This window comes from Dendropsophus ebraccatus, chromosome 14 (assembly GCF_027789765.1).
Source record: "Dendropsophus ebraccatus isolate aDenEbr1 chromosome 14, aDenEbr1.pat, whole genome shotgun sequence".
In the NCBI taxonomy this organism is placed as follows: domain Eukaryota; kingdom Metazoa; phylum Chordata; class Amphibia; order Anura; family Hylidae; genus Dendropsophus; species Dendropsophus ebraccatus.
In genome coordinates, this window is record NC_091467.1 from 68,981,629 (window position 1) to 69,000,037 (window position 18,409).

Consider the following 18,409-nt stretch of genomic DNA (forward strand, 5'->3'; position numbering starts at 1 on the left):
TAATATCCTTGACAGACACAATCCTTGTCTTAATAGTAAGATTATCTTTGTTGCCCCTAGCAACCAATCACAGCTCAAGCCATAAATCTTCCCCAGTGTCATTTACAACAATGTCCCCCGCCCCAGAACACCCAGGAATACCTCATAAAAAATATGGCCTTAAAGCAAATGTACCAGCAGGTAAATCCCTTTAACGTCTTTACATCATTAAACTAGCGCAGGGATGCCGGTGCAGTGGTCCTTTTTTTGAACCGTGCACAGCGCCGGTCTATTCCCGGTTGCCGGCCTAAAATCACCTTTCATCTTGTTAGTGTTGGGGTTTAAGAAACTTTTTGGACCTGTAGACTAAGAAGCAGATGAGTCTGTAACATAAGAAAAAATTTCCCCAAATTGGCCGGTTGGTACCATGTGGAGGACATTTTGTACTATAAATTCTGATCACACATAATCAGCATCAGACTGGGCCACCGGAGGACCGGAGGATCCTCCAGTAGACCCCAGGCCACGAAGGACACTGACTGTCGGGGCGGCAGGGCCCCCTGACAGTGACACAGTGCTGCCCCTCATTCCATACTGTCATCTGACTGGACCCTTACTTACCCAGTAAGATGACAGTATCAGTGTTCAGAACCCCCCAACCTCCCTTGGACGGCACCGGGCCCGGAGTCGTACTCCCCGGCGTAACGGGGCCCCCGCTTGCCACCACACTGTGTCCCCTGCCCATAGGCGTCCCGGGGGGGCATCAAAAAGAGAGACAGCACGGGGGGCATCTATAAGGGGGACAACATAAGGGGTCATCTATAAGGGGAACAGCAAAAAACGAGAAAAAAAATGGTACTAGATACAGCACTGTCCCCCCAAAAAATCCAACTGTGCACCATGAAAACGTTACATATATTGCTACACCCTGGCCCCTAGGGGCCACTCCGCAGTATAGATGGTGCTAACAGGCAGGAACCGGGGCAGCTGTAGGATAATGTGGTCACGGTGTAGGCACGAGGGTGATACAGCTGGAAACCGGGCTCCTGACCATGCAGGAATACTGGGCAAGCGATTCTTCGTTGTCCTTAGTCAGGGCACCAATGATCACACCAATGCCAAGGTTCAGAAACAACGGTAGTTTTATATTTATTGTAACGGTGGTAACTAGTAGCAACAGTCTCTCCGGATGCAACCGGGAATAAGGCAATCTTGGATAAAGCAGAGTAATGGGTGATGCTGCAATAGGCTGTGAGAGTAGCCTGCTGAATGATGGGAGTAGTAGTGAAACTGAAGTTGAGATGCTGGGTGGAATGAGACTTGAAGGAAATACTTGCTGTTGATGATTAGAGAAGATGATGATGAGAGGAACTGAAGAATGACTGAAGAATCGACACCCAGATGAGAATCTTGAGACTTGAGACAGGAACACAGCCAGTGGACTGGAGCAGCAGAGCACACGCAGGCCTCTCTCTTAGCAGGGAGAGAGAACAGACACAGAACCTATTCCCTTGATGTTAGGGAATAGACTAAGGTAGAACAGGAAGTCACATGGTAACCCCAGCCAAAAGCTCGATGACCATTGGAGTTACCATGGAAGCAGGGCACAGTCACGTGACATCCAGCCATTGCATCATCCCACCATTAGGCTTATACAGAGAAATATACATGAGAAGTACCATACTTGAACACTAGGAGGCGACATAATACCATTAGACACTGATACCTGAATATACATGCAATAATGAATGAAATAGCAGACCAGAATACTGCAGGGGTGACACAATACACGTAGTTTGCAGTGGACCATAGCTTTCCAGAACAGAACTGGTTATAATAAAAGTGTGAGCATAAGAAGGGCTGTTCTGGGACACTGCAATATAATTTATTATCAAAGCACAGAGCTTACGCATTTCAGGAGGTAAGTAGGTCTCACTTCATCAGAACAGTGCAATATCAACTGACAATTGATTGAAACGCCTAAACTCTGTGCTAAATTATATATGTAACGTTTTTCATGGTGCATATTTGGATTTTTTTGGGGAAAAGCCTTGTATCTAGTATCTAGTATTTTCGGCTTTGCAGTCCCGGATCCTAGCCACCTGCCTACCGCCATATCCTTACGGATTTACAGCTACCCCAGAGGGGTGATATGCCTACAGCCCAAGGGACACAAAGGTGAGTGGAATCACCCACTCCCCCTATTTTAGTGTCATCTCGGTAAGACATGAGGCTCTGGTGCCCTTGTTTTTTTCTTTTTCTATTTGCATCTATAAGGGGGACAACACAGGGAGGGGGGCATCTATAACGGGGACATGTATAAGGGGGCATCTAAAAGGGGGACAACATAAGGGGCCATCTATAAGGGGAACACACAAGGGGGGCATCTATAAGAGGACCATCTATAACATAAGGGGGCATTTATAGGGGACAACATAAGGGGCATCTATAGGGGGCAACATAAAGGGGGTACCTATGGGGGAACAACATAAAGGGGGCATTTATAAGGGGACAACATAAGGGGCCATCTATAAGGTGGACCACATAAGGGGGACTATATTAGGGGTAAGAGAAAAAGGGTGATTGTGCCTAAAACAGAACTTTTAATAAATATGATTAGGATACACCAATGACAGTGTGCCCATCACCAAGCTACAAACATTTAAAAAATTATTTGGATTGTTGCACATTCGAAATGCGTACGAAACCAGCAACATGTAAAGTTGTTTACAGAAAACTGAGGCTATGACGCCCCAGATCAGTATATAAAATAACGTTGTGTTCTTCCAACGCGTTTCTGCCACTGGTTACCGCGGCGTCATCAGGGGAGTATATCAGCACAGATGCCACAAGTGGTGGGTACAGGTGCTTTTATATAGAAATCTAGACATACCCAAAATAGAATACTATTGCACACTTTATGTATTATGTGCCTATTTATTACAGGGTATGATATGTAAGGGCTTAACAGTGTGTGTAAAACAGATCTTGCCGCACTGCGGCTACTCACTGGCCCTAGTTAGTACCATGCAGGGTTAAGGTACACAGGAGGCATGAGGTCTCCCACGACCTGTGATGGGGCTGCGCTGAATCGCTGCATTGGCAGCATTATTCCCCGGCAAGGTCTCCAAATATTTAGACAAGTCTGCCACTGCCCCTTGAGAAAGCGACCTAACGCGAAACGTGCGTCGGGGTAGCGGACGCCAGATACCACGATGGGTAAGCGCTCCTTATGATTTTTTGGATACTGCATTGTTTAGGTAGAGTTATATGCAGTTTACCTAGGAGGCCATGTGGCTACACTGTATGGATATACGTAATGATTTGGACGCTAAAGCTGCGTTTACACGTAACGATTATTGGCCCGATCGTACGATTAGCGATGTCGGATTTACGATTTTTTTTTTATAACGATCAGCGTTTAGATGGTACGATATATCGTATGAATATTCGCACTGCGATCGTCTAAGCCTATCTCACACATTGGTTAAATCGGCGAACGACTGTTCAAACGGTACGATGTGGGAATTTTTTGCGTACGATGAACGACGATTTGCTGACCTGATGAAAGATCACGATGTACGATTTATCGTGCGTCGTTCGATCGTTCGCTGCGTTTACACGTACGATTATCGTTCGAATTCGATCGTTATCGCGCAAATTCGTACGATAATCGTTACGTGTAAACGCAGCATTACAAAATATATATTGGTATGATTATGTGATCTTTTTTACATTCATGGTCTCTTGGCTGTCTTTAATTACTGGATGCTTTTTTGCACAAGAAATATTTTTATGTGATTTTTTAATCGTGCTAATAAAAATTGTTAATATTTAAGAATCTAGCTTTGTGTTGTGTAATTTTTTTTAATAATGCTGCCAATGCAGCGATTTAGCGCAGCCCCATCACAGGTCGTGGGAGCACTCATGCCTCCTGTGTACCTTAACCCTGCATGGTACTAACAAGGGCCAGTGAGTAGCCGCAGTGCGGCAAGATCTGTTTTACACACACTGTTAAGCCCTTACATATCATACCCTGTAATAAATAGCCACATAATACATAAAGTGTGCAATAGTATCCTATTTTGGGTATGTCTAGATTTCTATATAAAAGCACCTGTACCCACCACTTGTGGCATCTGTGCTGATATACTCCCCTGATGACGCCGCGGTAACCAGTGGCAGAACACGACGTTATTTTATATACTGATCTGGGGCGTCATAGCCTCAGTTTTCTGTAAACACCTTTACATGTTGCTGGTTTCGTATGCATTCCGGATGTGTGACTATCCAAGTAATTTTTTAAATATTTGTAGCTTGGTCATGGGCACACTGTCATTGGTGTATCCTAATCATATTTAATAAAAGTTACGTTTTAGGCACAATCCCCCTTTTTCTCTTACAATATTATTTGCAGGGATTCAATCATCCTGGACGTACACCCTAATTGTACAGTCATATAAGGACTATATTAGGGACCATCTATAAGGGGGACCACTTAAGGGGGCATTCTATAAGGGGGACTACACAGAGGGGTCATCTATAAGGGGGGACTACACAAAGGGGTATACAATAGGGGATGCATAAAGGGAGGGAGACTACACAGAGGGGGGCTCTCAAGGAGATGCACATAGGGCCATCTATATGGAAGACTGAACAAGGAGCCATCTATAAGGTGACTACACAGGGGGGCATATACTATAAGGGGGGGGGGGGTCACATAGAGTAAGCCTACCCACTAAACAAGGGTGTAAAGGGGTCAGTACAGATGTACAGTTTGTAAAGAGTTGAGGATGGTGCCAGAGTGAGGAACCTAATATGTCTGTCTGGCAGGTTCTGTGGATTCGTGGCTCGGAGAAGTTCTCATAATGGCCCAGGGCAGAAGAAGATGAAAAGGAAATAACTCTGATATAACTGCACTGTAATTTATATGGTGTATAGAACCTGTGTAGAGCTGGGTACCTATATTTGGCTGTATCAGGTGATAGTGGTTTGTGTACAGTCTATTTTATCAGTATGCGGTGGTGTTAGTCAGTATGTGGTGGTATCAGTCAGTAGCAGCGGTGGCATTAGTCAGTATTAGAGATGAGCAAATACAATTTGATTGAGATGTTATTCGATCGAATATTGCGGTATTAGAAAGATTCAAATTCAATCGAGTAGCGTGACGAATACTCGGGAAACATTCGAAAGCCCTCCCATCGCATTTGGCGCTTTTTTTAATCCAATCTCCACGGGACCTCCGTGAGGGACCCTGGGAGTACGCACGCAGGGCGGAAACGGCATCTACTACATGACCTTGGATCTTAAATGCTTGGCTCCCGCCTCTCGACCGCAGATGCGCTTTCAACCTAGCCAGGAAAAGATCTTGCAGCAGGGAGAGATAGGTTTTAGGTCAGGCAGGATTACTACAGAACCCAAAAGTCCTTTTCAGGGCTAAGATCAAGCAAAAAAATAATCTCTGAATCCAAAGCTTCTCAGTGCTAATAATAGATGATATAGCAGCAGCATGAGCATCAGCAGGTGTATTCATTCCAGTACCCTGTGTGTACAAGTGACTAATAGTGTCTCTGGTTTAGCCCACTAAGGGCACGTCATACATCCTGTTCCAGTAACGTTCGTACAACATGACGGCTAATATGCGCAAATAACATGACGCTCTACGGACTCACATTGTAATCATGTATGTAACGCTGAGCAAGAAATACAAAACAAATGTGTGAACATTGCCATAAACATTTGTAAAGCGTTCACAAATATTTTTTCTTCGCAACTGCGGAGAGTGGCGTTATATTGCGATTTTCGGGTGTTATGTGCACCCAGGCATGCTCCCCCTAATGTCCCAGTGTCATTCCGGAGGTGTTGGCATCAATTAGGGAGGTTTCATGGGAGACTTGGTGACTTCCAAGAGATCGAATTTTGATTTCCAAGTGCCGCAATTTTTTTCCCCATAGACTATAATGGGATAGAGTATTCGTTCAATTAGTCGAATCTCGGTGCCTACTCGATTCGAATTCTGGAAAGTCGAATATTTCACTACTCGCTCATCTCTAGTAAGTATATGGTAGTAATATTTGTTACTTGTTATCTGGTACTGTGTTTTATTGTAAAAGATACAAGGAACCAGCGTTTGCAGGTGAATCAAAATTTCTTTATTCCAAGACCCATAAGAGCACGGTCTTATGGGTCTTGGAATAAAGAAATTTTGATTCACCTGCAAATGCTGGTTCCTTGTATCTTGTTGGATTATTGGAGTGCCTATTGGAGTGGCGGACCGAGTGTAGCACCATCATTTGTCCGGTGAGCTGGCTACTGCTATTCATAAGTGACTGTGTTTTATTAGTCTTAGTATACAAGATTTGGTCAGTAACAATATGGTGGTGATAGTAGTGGTTGTGTTGTGGCGGTAATATGTCTCCCTTGTATACTATTATTGGTAATATTGGCCTCAATATACAGGATTTGGTCAGTAAAGGTGCGTTTACACGTAACGATTATCGTGCGAATTTGCGCGATAACGATCGAATTCGAACGATAATCGTATGTGTAAACGCAGCGAACGATCGAACGACGCACGATAAATCGTACATCGTGATCTTTCATCAGGTCAGCAAATCGTCGTTCATCGTACGCAAAAAATTCGCACATCGTTCCGTGTGAACAGTCGTTCGCCGATTTAACCAATGTGTGAGATAGGCTTAAACGATCGCAAAATATCGTACCATCTAAACGCTGATCGTTATAAAAAAAAAATCGTAAATCCGACATCGCTAATCGTACGATCGGGCCAATAATCGTTACGTGTAAACGCAGCATAACAGTCTTGGTATATATATATATATATATATATATATATATATATATAGTGTGGTACCTTGGTTTAAGAGCGTTTTGGTTTAAGAGCTCACAGTCTTTCAAAATTGTGACTTGGTTTAAGAGCATTGCTTTGGTGTAAGAGCTCCCTGTACTGGGTGGGAGCGCGAGTGGAGGAGGGGTATGGTCTGCATAGCGGGGTCTACAGCACTGTACTCTGACCCAGGAAGTCTCCCTCACCTTCCAAATCATAGCAGATCCACTTCAGGCTGGGTCTTACATCAGGGGACAGGACTGTGGGGGGGGGGGTAATCTCTCCATAGCTGTAACCCCTCTCTCCCCGGACAGAGAGTGCTGCATGTATGTGCCCCCATCTGTCCTGCTTATTCCTTCCTGCTCCCTGCAGTCTCTGTCCGGCATTGTGTTTCCCATCCTCTCCATTACTGTACAGTAACTTATAATATCACATATTCTGCTGTTTCTGAATGTTTGTTTCATTTGTTTAATAAATAATCATTATTTGGGGGGTTTGGAACCAATTGTCTGCATTTCTATGATTTCTTATGGGAAAATTTGCTTTGGTTTAAGAGTGGATTTGGATTACAAGCGCGGTCCCAGAACATACCTACATATATATATATATATATATATATATATATATACATATATACCAATTTGACAGTCTGCATCCTTCAGGATATGCTGGGAGTTGTAGTACAATCCTCTGATAACTGCTGCTGTAGACAGATGTATTGCTGGACCTTCAGGGCTGATGGTTGTCACCCACAGATTGCAGCCACCAGGAGCCTCTGCACACAGTAATTTATAAAATAGTTGTGCACTCAGAAACTACAACTCCCAGCATACCCTGAGAGCTGTATAAATGTAGGGGGTTCTGAGAGTTTTAGAGCTGAAAATGTTATTCACAAGGGATTTGTCACAGATACAGATGGATCCAGGAAAGGAGCATGTCAGCATGTGGTGTCTCACTGGTTCTATATTGGTGGGCCCCAAGGATCATTTCCTCTGGTGGGCCCCAGGTACCCCAGTCCGACACTGCACATAATAACATGTATTTACTGCACAGCTTCAAGGTTCTGCTGACGCAGGTGGCAGCATCTATTCTTCCTATAGATCAGCCAGGTCAAATATTTTCCTTCTTACAGCCCGAGGCGTGTTCTGCCCTTCCCTGGCACAGAGACGGATCCTAGCATCAGGTGATAGCCTAAAGGAGGTTTTGTGACGCGATCAGCGCTACCTTACAGTATATGCACCTACACAATTTCATGTGACAAGGCCTTGCACGCACTTCATCTGCTTATAACTCATGATCACAGTCTATACAACAAGAACAATAGAGAAAAATAAGTATTTGTTGCACTGCCGGTCTTGCTAGGTTTTACTCCACCTGGGAATATTTTATTCTAGGGGCCCACCCTACATACACCAGATATACCCAGCACCAAACCTTTCACATTACTATAGCGACTTTGCACAGTGCTGTGTATGTGACCGCCAATGCTCGCTCACTGTTACTAACTGGTCAGACACTCTATGCCAGGGATGGGGAACCTTCGGCCTTTTAGCTGTTGCAAAACTACAATTCCCATCATGCCTGGACAGCCGAAGGGAGTTGCAACAGCTGGAAGGCATAAGGTTCCCTATTCCTGTTTTAGTGTATCAGAGCTGTCCAGGCATAATGGGAGTTGTAGTTTTGAAACTGCTGGAGGGTCGACGGTTCCCCATCCCTGCTCTATGCAAACAGCACAACCGTCCACTTAAGTTTCTTGAAAGGTGAAGTCCAATGAAGCTAACTGGGGAATTATATGTCATCCTGAAGCTGCTAAACAGGGATACAGACCTCCTGCTCAGGGGCCCACCAATAGTAGGGCCCACCGGGGGATTCCCCTGCTCCCCTGTGGGCCAGTCCGACCCTGCGCGCAAGGTGTTTTTATTTTTATTTTTAACAGTTAGAGCGCAATATACTGTCCTGCGACAACTCACCTATAGGACAAAACAGAAAGACACAGGTCTATGCAGGAGAACTCTAAGCTGCCTGCCTGTCTGTGTAACTGGCTGATATCCTGCTAGTCTATGCACTGTATATGCGGATGTATATGCCATGCTGTGTAGTAGTCCTCACAAAGGCTTTCCTGCCTACAATCTCATAAGACGCTCACTGTCCCTACTGCAATCTCTCTATCCCTCACTACTCGCAACACTATCCAAGACTACAGGAGAAAATAGATTAGACGCAGCCCCCAGAAGGGCTTTCAGGTCTTTCCTGCCTAGAATCAGCTAAATCCTCCCTTTGGCTATGTTTGGCTACATTTTTTTTTTAGCCCTGTTTAAAATGACAGAAATAACGGACATCATTTAGCTGTCTATCCTTCCTTATGCCCCTATTCCACGGGTCGTTTTAGAGGAGCAAACGAGCGCTATTAGCGCTCGTTTGCTCCTCGTTCCCCGCTCGCTGCCGCCGCTATTCAACGCGGCTGCAGCGAGCGGGTGAGTGCGGGAGGGGCGGCGGAGAGCCTCGGGGGGGCTGCTCGGAGGATCGCTGATCGTCCGGGTAGCCCATAGGATATAGCAGCGTCTGCTGCCGATGCTCCTATTCAACGGAGCGACGGCAGCAGATCGCTGCTATATCAGTCGCTTGTTTTTCAACATGTTGAAAAACAAGCGACTGCAACGATCAGCCGACATGAACGATGTCGGCTGATCGTTGCACTCTATTCCACGGAACGATTATCGTCCGTAGCGGTCGATATCGTCCGAAAACGAACGATAATCGTTCCGTGGAATAGGGCCATTAGCAAGGACGGCTGCTGGTACATTATTCTAGTTTAGGGGGACTAATTGGCCTTTGGGTGAGGCATAATTGAAAAGTCCATTGAATTTAATAGTAAAAACGGAGAAAGAACGGTAAGAAAAACGGTGTGACAAACTAATAAAAAACGTCCCCTGTTTGCAAAAGACATCCGAAAATCATGATTATTATTTTGACGTCCGCGGTAAAAACATCCATTATTCAATACACTGGGGGAGATTTATCAAAGGGTGTAAAATTTAGACTGGTGCAAACTGGCCACAGCAACCAATCACAGCTCAGCTTCCAGCTCTTGTGAAAGGAAAGCTGAGCTGTGATTGGTTGCTGTGGGCAGTTTGCACCAGTCTAAATTTTACACCCTTTGATAAATCTCCCTAATTGTGTGCATTCGTATTTCCATTGACTTCAATGCATTGCCATTGCAGTCAGTTAATTAGCGGCAAAAACGGACGTTTTGAATAGCAAAATCGGCCGCATTTTCTCTATTTTTGACGTTGTGTGAACATAGTAAGCCAGCCAATGAATGTAGACGCTGTTCCCATAATGCCAGCGTGCTCCTAGGGCCTGCACAGTTATTGGTCCAAAAAAGGGGAAACAAATTATTACTGCATTTTCGGTCTGATGCTCGATTGAAAATGAGTATTTCAAATAGTGTGTTTTTCGATCGAATAGCTACTTGCTCATCTCTAATCTTCCCCAGATCTATCAGGTTTCAGGACTGTCGATAAGTGAGTTTCCTCTCCCTTTAAAGATGTTCTATTGGGTTCTGGTGTGGAGACTGGCAAGGCCGCTCCAGGATCTTGAAATGCTTCTTATGGAGCTGCTCATTAGTTGTCCTGGCTGTGTGTTTTGGCTCATTGTCATGCTGAAAGACCCAGCCACGACCATCTACAATTCTCTTACTAAGGGAAGGAGACATGACACATGACCCCATATATCCTCCCTTTAATACGGTGCAGTCATCCTTTACCCTTTACAGAAAAGCCCCCCCCAAAGTATATTTCAAACCTCATGCTTTACAGTTGGTACTGAGTTCTTGGGGTTGTACTAACCCTTCTTCCCCCAAACACGGCTAGTCGGGTTGATACCAAAAAGTTTTATTTTGGTCTATTCTGACCACATAACCTTCTCCAGTGCCTGCTCTAGATCATTCAGATGGTCATTGGCGAACTTCACACGGGCCTGGACATGTGCTGGAGTAAGCAGGGGGACCTTGTGTGCCCTGCAGGATTTTAATCCATTACGGCATAGTGTTTTAATTAGGGAAGGTCCGAACCGAGTTCGTACGAACCTGAACCCTCGGTAATGATTCCCGCTGTCTGCCCGCTCAGTGGAGAGGGAGGATACAGCGGGAGGACCGCCTGAAAAACTGGGATACAGCCATAGCCATAGGCTGTATCCCAGTTTTCCAGGCGGTCCTCCCACTGTATTCACCCGCTGCACGGAGTGGCCAGACATCGGGAATCTGCTGCCGAGCGTTCGGGTTCATACAAACCTGAACCTCGGCAGTTTCGGACCATCCTTAGTTTTAATAACAGTAATCTTTTTGGACTTTGGTACCAGCTCTCTTCAAGTCATTGATCAGGTCCTCCTGTGTAGTTATGCGCTGATTCCTGACCTTCTTCAGAATAATTTTTTATCCCAAGAGATCTTCCATGGATCCAAAACCAAAGAAGATTGACAGTTATCTTGTATTTCTTCCATCTTCTAATAATTGCTCCAACAGTTGTTGCCTACTTAACAAGCTGTTTGCCTATTGTCCTGTAGCCCATCCCAGCCTTGTGCAGGTCTACAATTTTGTCCCTGGTGTCCGAATACAGTTCTTTGTACCTGGCCGTGGTACAGAGGTTCAAACAGGTGGAATTAATACAGGTAATGAGTGCAGAGTAGGAGGAGCTTCATAAAGAAAAACTAACAGACAAAAAGTCTGACCATAGATTCTCAATTGGATTAAAGCCTGGGCTTTGACTACACCTTTTTAATACATTTAAACGTTTCCCTTTAGATCACTGGAGTGTTGTTTTAGCAGTATGCTTTGGGTCATTGTCCTGTTGGAAGATTAACCTCCATCCCAGTCTCAAATCATGGACAGACCTGGGCAGGTTTTGCTTAAGAATATCCCTGTTATTAGCTCCATCTATCTTTCACTCGACCCAGTTTCCCAGTGCCTGCTGGTGTTTTGGGGTGATAAGATGTGTTGGTTTTGCGCCAGACATAGTGTATTCCTTAGTGGTCCAAAATTCAATATTGGTCTCATGTGACCAGAGATTAAATTTTGGTCTCATCAGACCAGAGATTCTTCCTCCATACATTTGGGGAGTCTCCCACATGCCTTTTGGCAAACTCAAAACCAGCCTTTTTTATTTTTGGGAATAAGTAAAGGCTTTTTATGGCCCCTCTAAGGATTGTACAGCTTAGGTTATGCTTCCACACCATCCTTTTGTGGCCATTTTACGTCCATTGGATGCCTGTCATTTTATGCCTGACATAATATGAATGTAATATGCCTGTATTCTTACACCAAAAAGGCGCCCCTAAAGAACCCATAAAAGACACTGTGGGTACATAGCCTTACTGCCGTGGTATAGACAGATACTCCAGTATCTGTTTTGGAATTCTGCAGGTTCTTTAGGGTTATCTTTGGTCTCTGTGATGCCTGCCTTTTGGTGGGCACCCTCTCTTGGCAGGTTTGTTGTGGTACTGTCAGGATGGTATCTTTGCGGAGCATTATGCGCCCCTTGGCTCGTGCTGTCCGGCCGAGAAGGCGCTGATTTACTTGTATTCTGTTTCTGTGTTTTGTTTTGCAGTGTGTGAACACTTGTTTATCTGCTCACCTTTGTTGGGAGACACACCTGACTTCACACCTGACACACCTGACTTTAATTCTGCTGTGACTGACAGGTCTTCCTGCGAGTGGATCTGTGTTGTTCTCAGGTGTCTGTGCTTGGAGATCAGGGGGATGGTCCAATTATGTTCTGGACCAGAGCCCTGGCCTCCTATATAACTAACCCAGTCTGTGCACTTATTGCTGGTTATTGACTTAGTCTCTGCCCGCTTCTATCTTCTGTGTATTTGCGTTCCCTGATCTTTGCCTTATTCCTTGACCTCTCTTGCTTGCCCCCTGCCCTGACCATATTGCCTGGACTTTGACTACGCCTATTGGATTGTTATTTTGTACTTTGGCTGCCGGATTGCTGTGACCTGGATTGACCATCAAAGATCCTTCAGCTTTTATCTGCTGATGGGGAAGAATAAAGCGCAAATTCCAGCAAAATACATAATCATGCCTCCTGCAGCCTTATCTTTTCTGTTTCCAGACCTGCTAACATTGTGTCTCCCCCCTGACACTACAGGCCCTAAAGCAGCTATTACCTTGTGGTGCTAAAAGAATACGAAGGGGGTAGCCTGCTCAAATACAGTCACTGTCATATGCAGTACCTTGGCCAAATAGACAAGTCAAGACTCCATCATCTGAGCACTGATAAACGTTATGGGGGAGATTTATCAAGCATGGTGTAAAGTGAAACTGGCTCTGTTGCCCCTAGCAACCAATCAGATTCCACCTTTCATTTCCCAAAGAGCCTGTGAGGAATGAAAGGAGGAATCTGATTGGTTGCTAGGAGCGACTGAGCCAGTTTCACTTTACACCATGTTTGATAAATCTCCCCCTATGTGTATATGGTGTGGGGACATATGAAGACCATGATGGAAGTACCTTATTGGTGCCAGAAAAAAATGGGTTTCCTAATAGAATATTGCAGCATTGAATATGCAAAACAAGAGCCTGTGGAGCCTCATTTAAGAGTCTCGAAACACAGGACCAGCCAGACATCAATCCGGGAAGGACCGAGCCAAGGGGCGGCTCCTGTAAAGAAACCACCAAAACCACCACAATAAGTGGCCCTATAAGTCAATGTAATAACAAGGGAAAAACCAAGGCTGGGTATTCATCCACAGACAGCTGTTTCAGGATTCTCGCTGGTCTCCCTGATTTGTTACCCAGTCTATAAAAAGACAAGTCAACCAAGTTCATAAGAAGGAATAGGATCTTGTGATGTGTGTCAAGGAAGTTTCCCCCAGAAGCTAAATACACGTTGGCAGCACCAGGAGGAAGTGCCCCGGGGTATGAGGGAGGTTCAGCTCATCCAACACCTGCACATCAAAGATATTAATAATGTGTCCCATCAGATCTGATCTTCTACAGCAATACCTCATATGGATTAGTTACCGAGCACTTCTAGTGTCCTATATGGCACATCTGTCATGTTATATAGTGGGGCATCTATCACAGCATCATGAGATAAACTTAGTGTCAGGAATCAAAAAGTTCTAAAATAGAATTGTTCAGCTTGCGATAGTGCAACGTCCGCAGGGTGGACTGGAGGCTCTATTAGGACCAGATAGGGTGCCGGTGGTGTTGTCAGGGGCAATAGTGTCACGGTGCTTTACTCCTACCTTAGCGGTCCTGGCTCTCCTGAGGCCCCGGGCGGTCGTCACAGCAATGAGGTGGTTGGTTTCCAGTGATTGGAGACAATGAATAGACGGTGATATAACTGAGGGACTTTACTTTCTGGTTTACACAGTAATACAGCACATTGGAATGGTGTTCAGTCACTCTCCAGTCAGGCTGCATGAGGTGAGCATTGGGTTCCCTCTGCCTTAGTGGTTGTAGCCTTTATCTGGCTGGTTAGAATCTCTCCTCTCTCTCTTCTTACTTTGCCTGCTCTGCACTCAGCAGGTTACTTCACTTACTTGAAGGTTTTAGTCAGCACACGACTGCTTATATCTGACTATGATGGAGAGCACGTGTCTGCTCCTCCTCACCGACTACATCTACTCAACTCCTCTCAGGACCTGTTAGACCTCCTACTGTTGCCTAGGCAACACACTTGAGGTGGAGGGCCGCTGGGTCCCAATGCTCACTGTCAACATGTTGGCAATGCACTGCCACCTGCTGGACACCAATGATAAAGCATTATACAGTTACTTTATACAGAGCACATGTCATATTGCAGATAAAACTTTGTAGTGCCTGGTGGGTCACTACATACCCCCGCCCCCGGCTTGTGCTAATGAAACTACCCGTATGTCGGGGCATTGTACCATGTTCACCCAGGCGTTTGGTGGAGTGCACCTGTAAGGAATGCCTTGGTCCTAATGTAACGTATACTACAGTGTCTATGTTCCTATTGTCATGCGAGCTGGACCTAGATTTACTAGGCTATTCTGTATGCTGCATGTAGCTCCAATGTTACCTAAAGTTACCACAGACTCATACTCAGTTCTCTCACTATGCTATGGCTAATGTGTTTTACTTTTCTCTCTAATACTAGTGTGCTAAAGGCTAAGACTAGTCTTGAACCTTCCGATGTTTCTGGCCAGGAAACACAGAAAGTGTGGGGGTAATTATCCCAACCACCTAACAAGTTGGCTAATCTACCGTTAGAAGGGTGGCTTAATCCTGTTTTCCCTTCAAGAGTATCAAGGCCTTTAATTGCTCAGAACGCTTTATCGCCAAGATACTTACTAGCGTCAAACTACCAAACTAAGTGTAGGCCTTCACTGTGTCACAACATGCTGATCAATACATGTTTACAAAAATATAAATGAGACGTCTCTAACTACACAGGAAGTAAAAACCAGTTACACTTAATAAACACAGTTATACTTGTTCTTTACTTGGAGCAGCTGGATCGTCTTTCAGACACTAGGCAATGGATCGTCTGGACCAATGGGTGAGGACTGCTCGGGGTACCTGCAAATCCTGACTAAACTAAGTAAAGGCAATGCAAAACATTAGTGAAGAGTCCATGTTACCATGAGAAGTCCAACGAAAAATTATAAAAATATGCAAAAATAATGTTTCAACGTATCACTTTTCAGTGCAAAAATGGACACAGAGAGCTCAAGTATAGGTCTGAGTCTCTTCTCTGGGCGGTCAACTTGAACGTTGCATCAACAAGAACATCCTGGGAATAGCATAGTTCTCAAAAATAAGTTATTCCATAGGAAAAACACAAAAATAGAAATAATTGTAATCCAAAAGGCGATGACTGCGATCCATAGAGTAAGTTCCTTTCAGGGATAATGAACAGTTCATCTGAACATGAGAAGGGGAAAAGCAAGGGACTTTGGCGCAACCATGGCGCAGCTGGGGTGATATCCTGAGCAGATGTGGATTCTTTTACTTGTTATTAGCTTAAATCAAGAAAGTCTTTGTTGCACAGGATAACTTCCTTGGCGGTGGTAACAGTTCATAATCTCTCAGACGAGCGGGAAGCTTTCCTTGATTCTCCCTTCGAGATCTTCGCAAAGTGTTTTGGGTACTTCCTTCTGGTTCTGTACCTTCTTCTTCCAAGCCATGAAGTGAAGTAGAGAAGTTCTTTGGAGTGTCAATATTTTCAGTTGGTAAAGGAGGCATAGGCAGAGGACTCTGTTGGGTCTCCACTGAAGTAGGGTTTGCAGTCCCTGGAACCAGTATGTTGAAATGAGGTTGGAGGAACCACTGGAACGGATCTAATCCAGTGAGTACTTCAGTAGTGGGACTTTGCTGAGGTGTTGTTGCTTGTGAAAAAGGTTCAGGCTCTTTACTTGAATGCGGTTGAGGATCAGGTTCCCTCAAACATTTCTTTAGCCTGTTGCTATGTACTCGCTGAGTACCGTGATTTTCACTATAAATTTCGTACACTTCTGGAGAAAGAATATTTTGCACAATGTACGGTTCACGCTCCCAATGGCTATCTAGCTTACTAGTAGGATGATTGTTTTTCAACCATACGGAATCTCCTGTTTGAAAGGGTTCAGCACAGGCATGTAGATCATAATCCTGCTTCTGTTTTTGTTGAGCTTTCTCAATTCTAGAGTCAACAATTTCTTTGGCATCTTCTAGACGTCTCTGATGTTCTTTAACCCAATCTGATTGAGGAAGAAGAGGTTCTGAATCTGGCATGGAGATGTCTTGAGCAACGTCTACAGGTAGTCTTCCATGTCTTCCAAACATTAGATAGTAAGGAGTGTATCCTGTAGAACAATGGGAAATATTGTTGTAAAGGAACACTAGTTCTGGAAGAAACTTTGGCCAATCTGCCTTCTTCTCTGTGGAGAGGGTTTTGACTCTGTTAATCAGGATTTGGTTCACTTTCTCACATAATCCGTTTCCTTGAGGGTGGTATGCTGTTGTCCTCAGTTTTTTGCAACTGTACAGAGCACACAACTCTTGGAACAGCTCAGATTCAAAAGCAGATCCTTTGTCAGTGAGAATCTTGTCAGGGCTGCCATAGGGTAGGATGAAGCTTTTCCACAAGGTGGCAGCTGTAGTTTTGGCAGTGAGATCTTTTACAGGAACAGCTACAACAAATTTGGTGTAATGATCAACCATGGTTAAGACATGGGTGTGTCCAGATCGGCTTGGTCCAATTTTCACATGGTCAATGGCTAGAATTTCAAGGGGACTTTTACTCACAATTGGATGGAGTGGTGCACGCTGATCCTGTCTTTCACTCTTGTTCACTACACAAGTGGGGCACTTACGACACCAATCCTCAATGTCAGCTCTCATATTGACCCAAAAGAATCTTTTTCGGATGGTAGTTTCTGTCTTTTGAACTCCAAAGTGGCCAGATTGGTCATGATCAGTAGTGGATTATAATAGGGGCGTTCCGGGCGGCAGCCCGGGGCCCTGAGCTTCTGGGGGGCCCATGACCACCCAAAAAGACTGATACTTTCAGTGGCGTACTGTCTCCTGGCTACACTTCTGCCATGATTTGCAAAAAAATCACAGTTTTTTTTATGGCAATTTTGCACAAATCAGGACATCATGACATTATCTATCTTGTACTATGAATGCCAGGCTAGTGCTGCCATAGTTACAGTGGGGTGGGGGGGCCCAGGCTTGGTGAATAGCCCGGGGCCTATGGTAAAGTTAATCCGCCCCTGGTCATGATACATGTCCAGGACGATTTTGGCATCTCTTCTGGGTATCACCACTTGGAAGACTCGTTCATAAGTGACTGGGTCTAGAATTCTGCGATAAAGCAAACCTCTCAACAGGAAGAGGGATTTTCTCAGTCGCCAAAGCCGTGTCAGTTCTGTGTCGGCTCTGTGTTTTCGGATTCTCTCTGGAACTCGCCCACTGGAGAAGTAATCCAATAGTTCACCGATTACTCTGCTTTCCGCCTGAAGCTTTAGCCAGCATTCTTTTTCAACTGGAGGAACAAGATCACTCTGCTGGGGACTACTGGGAGCGTTATGCTTTATCTGTTGAGCCTCTTGCCGTGCAAATCGAGCGTAGAAAGCAGGCATTTCCACATCTTCCCACTGCTCATCAATGGATTCAAGTTCCTTCTCTGCGGGTAATCTGGACAAAGCATCGGCATTGTCATTGGCCTTACCAGACCGGTATTTGATGGTAAAGTTGAAACTAGCTAGTCGAGAAGCCCACCTTTGTTCTAGGGCTCCCAAGCGAGCTGAGTTCAAGTGCGCCAATGGGTTATTGTCCGTGTAGGCAGTGAATGTAGAAGCTGCTAGATAGTCTTTGAATTTTTCAGTCACTGCCCATACCAAAGCAAGAAGCTCTAACTTAAAGGAGCTATAGTTTTGATCATTTTGCTCAGGTTCTCTCAATGATCGACTTGCGTAAGCGATTACTCTTTCGGTTCCATTCTGTGTCTGGGAGAGCACTGCTCCAAGGCCTTTCTTACTGGCATCAGTGTATAGACAGAAGGGCAGGCTATAGTCCGGATATCCCAGTATCGGTGGTTCAGTAAGCTTGCCTTTTAATTGCTGGAA

At 44.9% G+C, this 18,409-nt stretch overlaps 1 protein-coding gene across 1 annotated transcript in view; it reads left to right on the forward strand.

Moving 5' to 3' along the window:
* The first annotated feature begins 96 nt into the window (after window positions 1-96).
* LOC138772099 (golgin subfamily A member 6-like protein 2) overlaps window positions 97-18,409 on the forward strand; it is a 27,992-nt gene continuing 9,679 nt past the window's right edge. Inside the window, exon 1 of the mRNA XM_069952232.1 lies at window positions 97-180. Coding sequence (XP_069808333.1) covers window positions 111-180 — 70 coding nt within the window. The 5' untranslated portion in view covers window positions 97-110. The remainder of the gene's footprint in view (window positions 181-18,409) is intronic.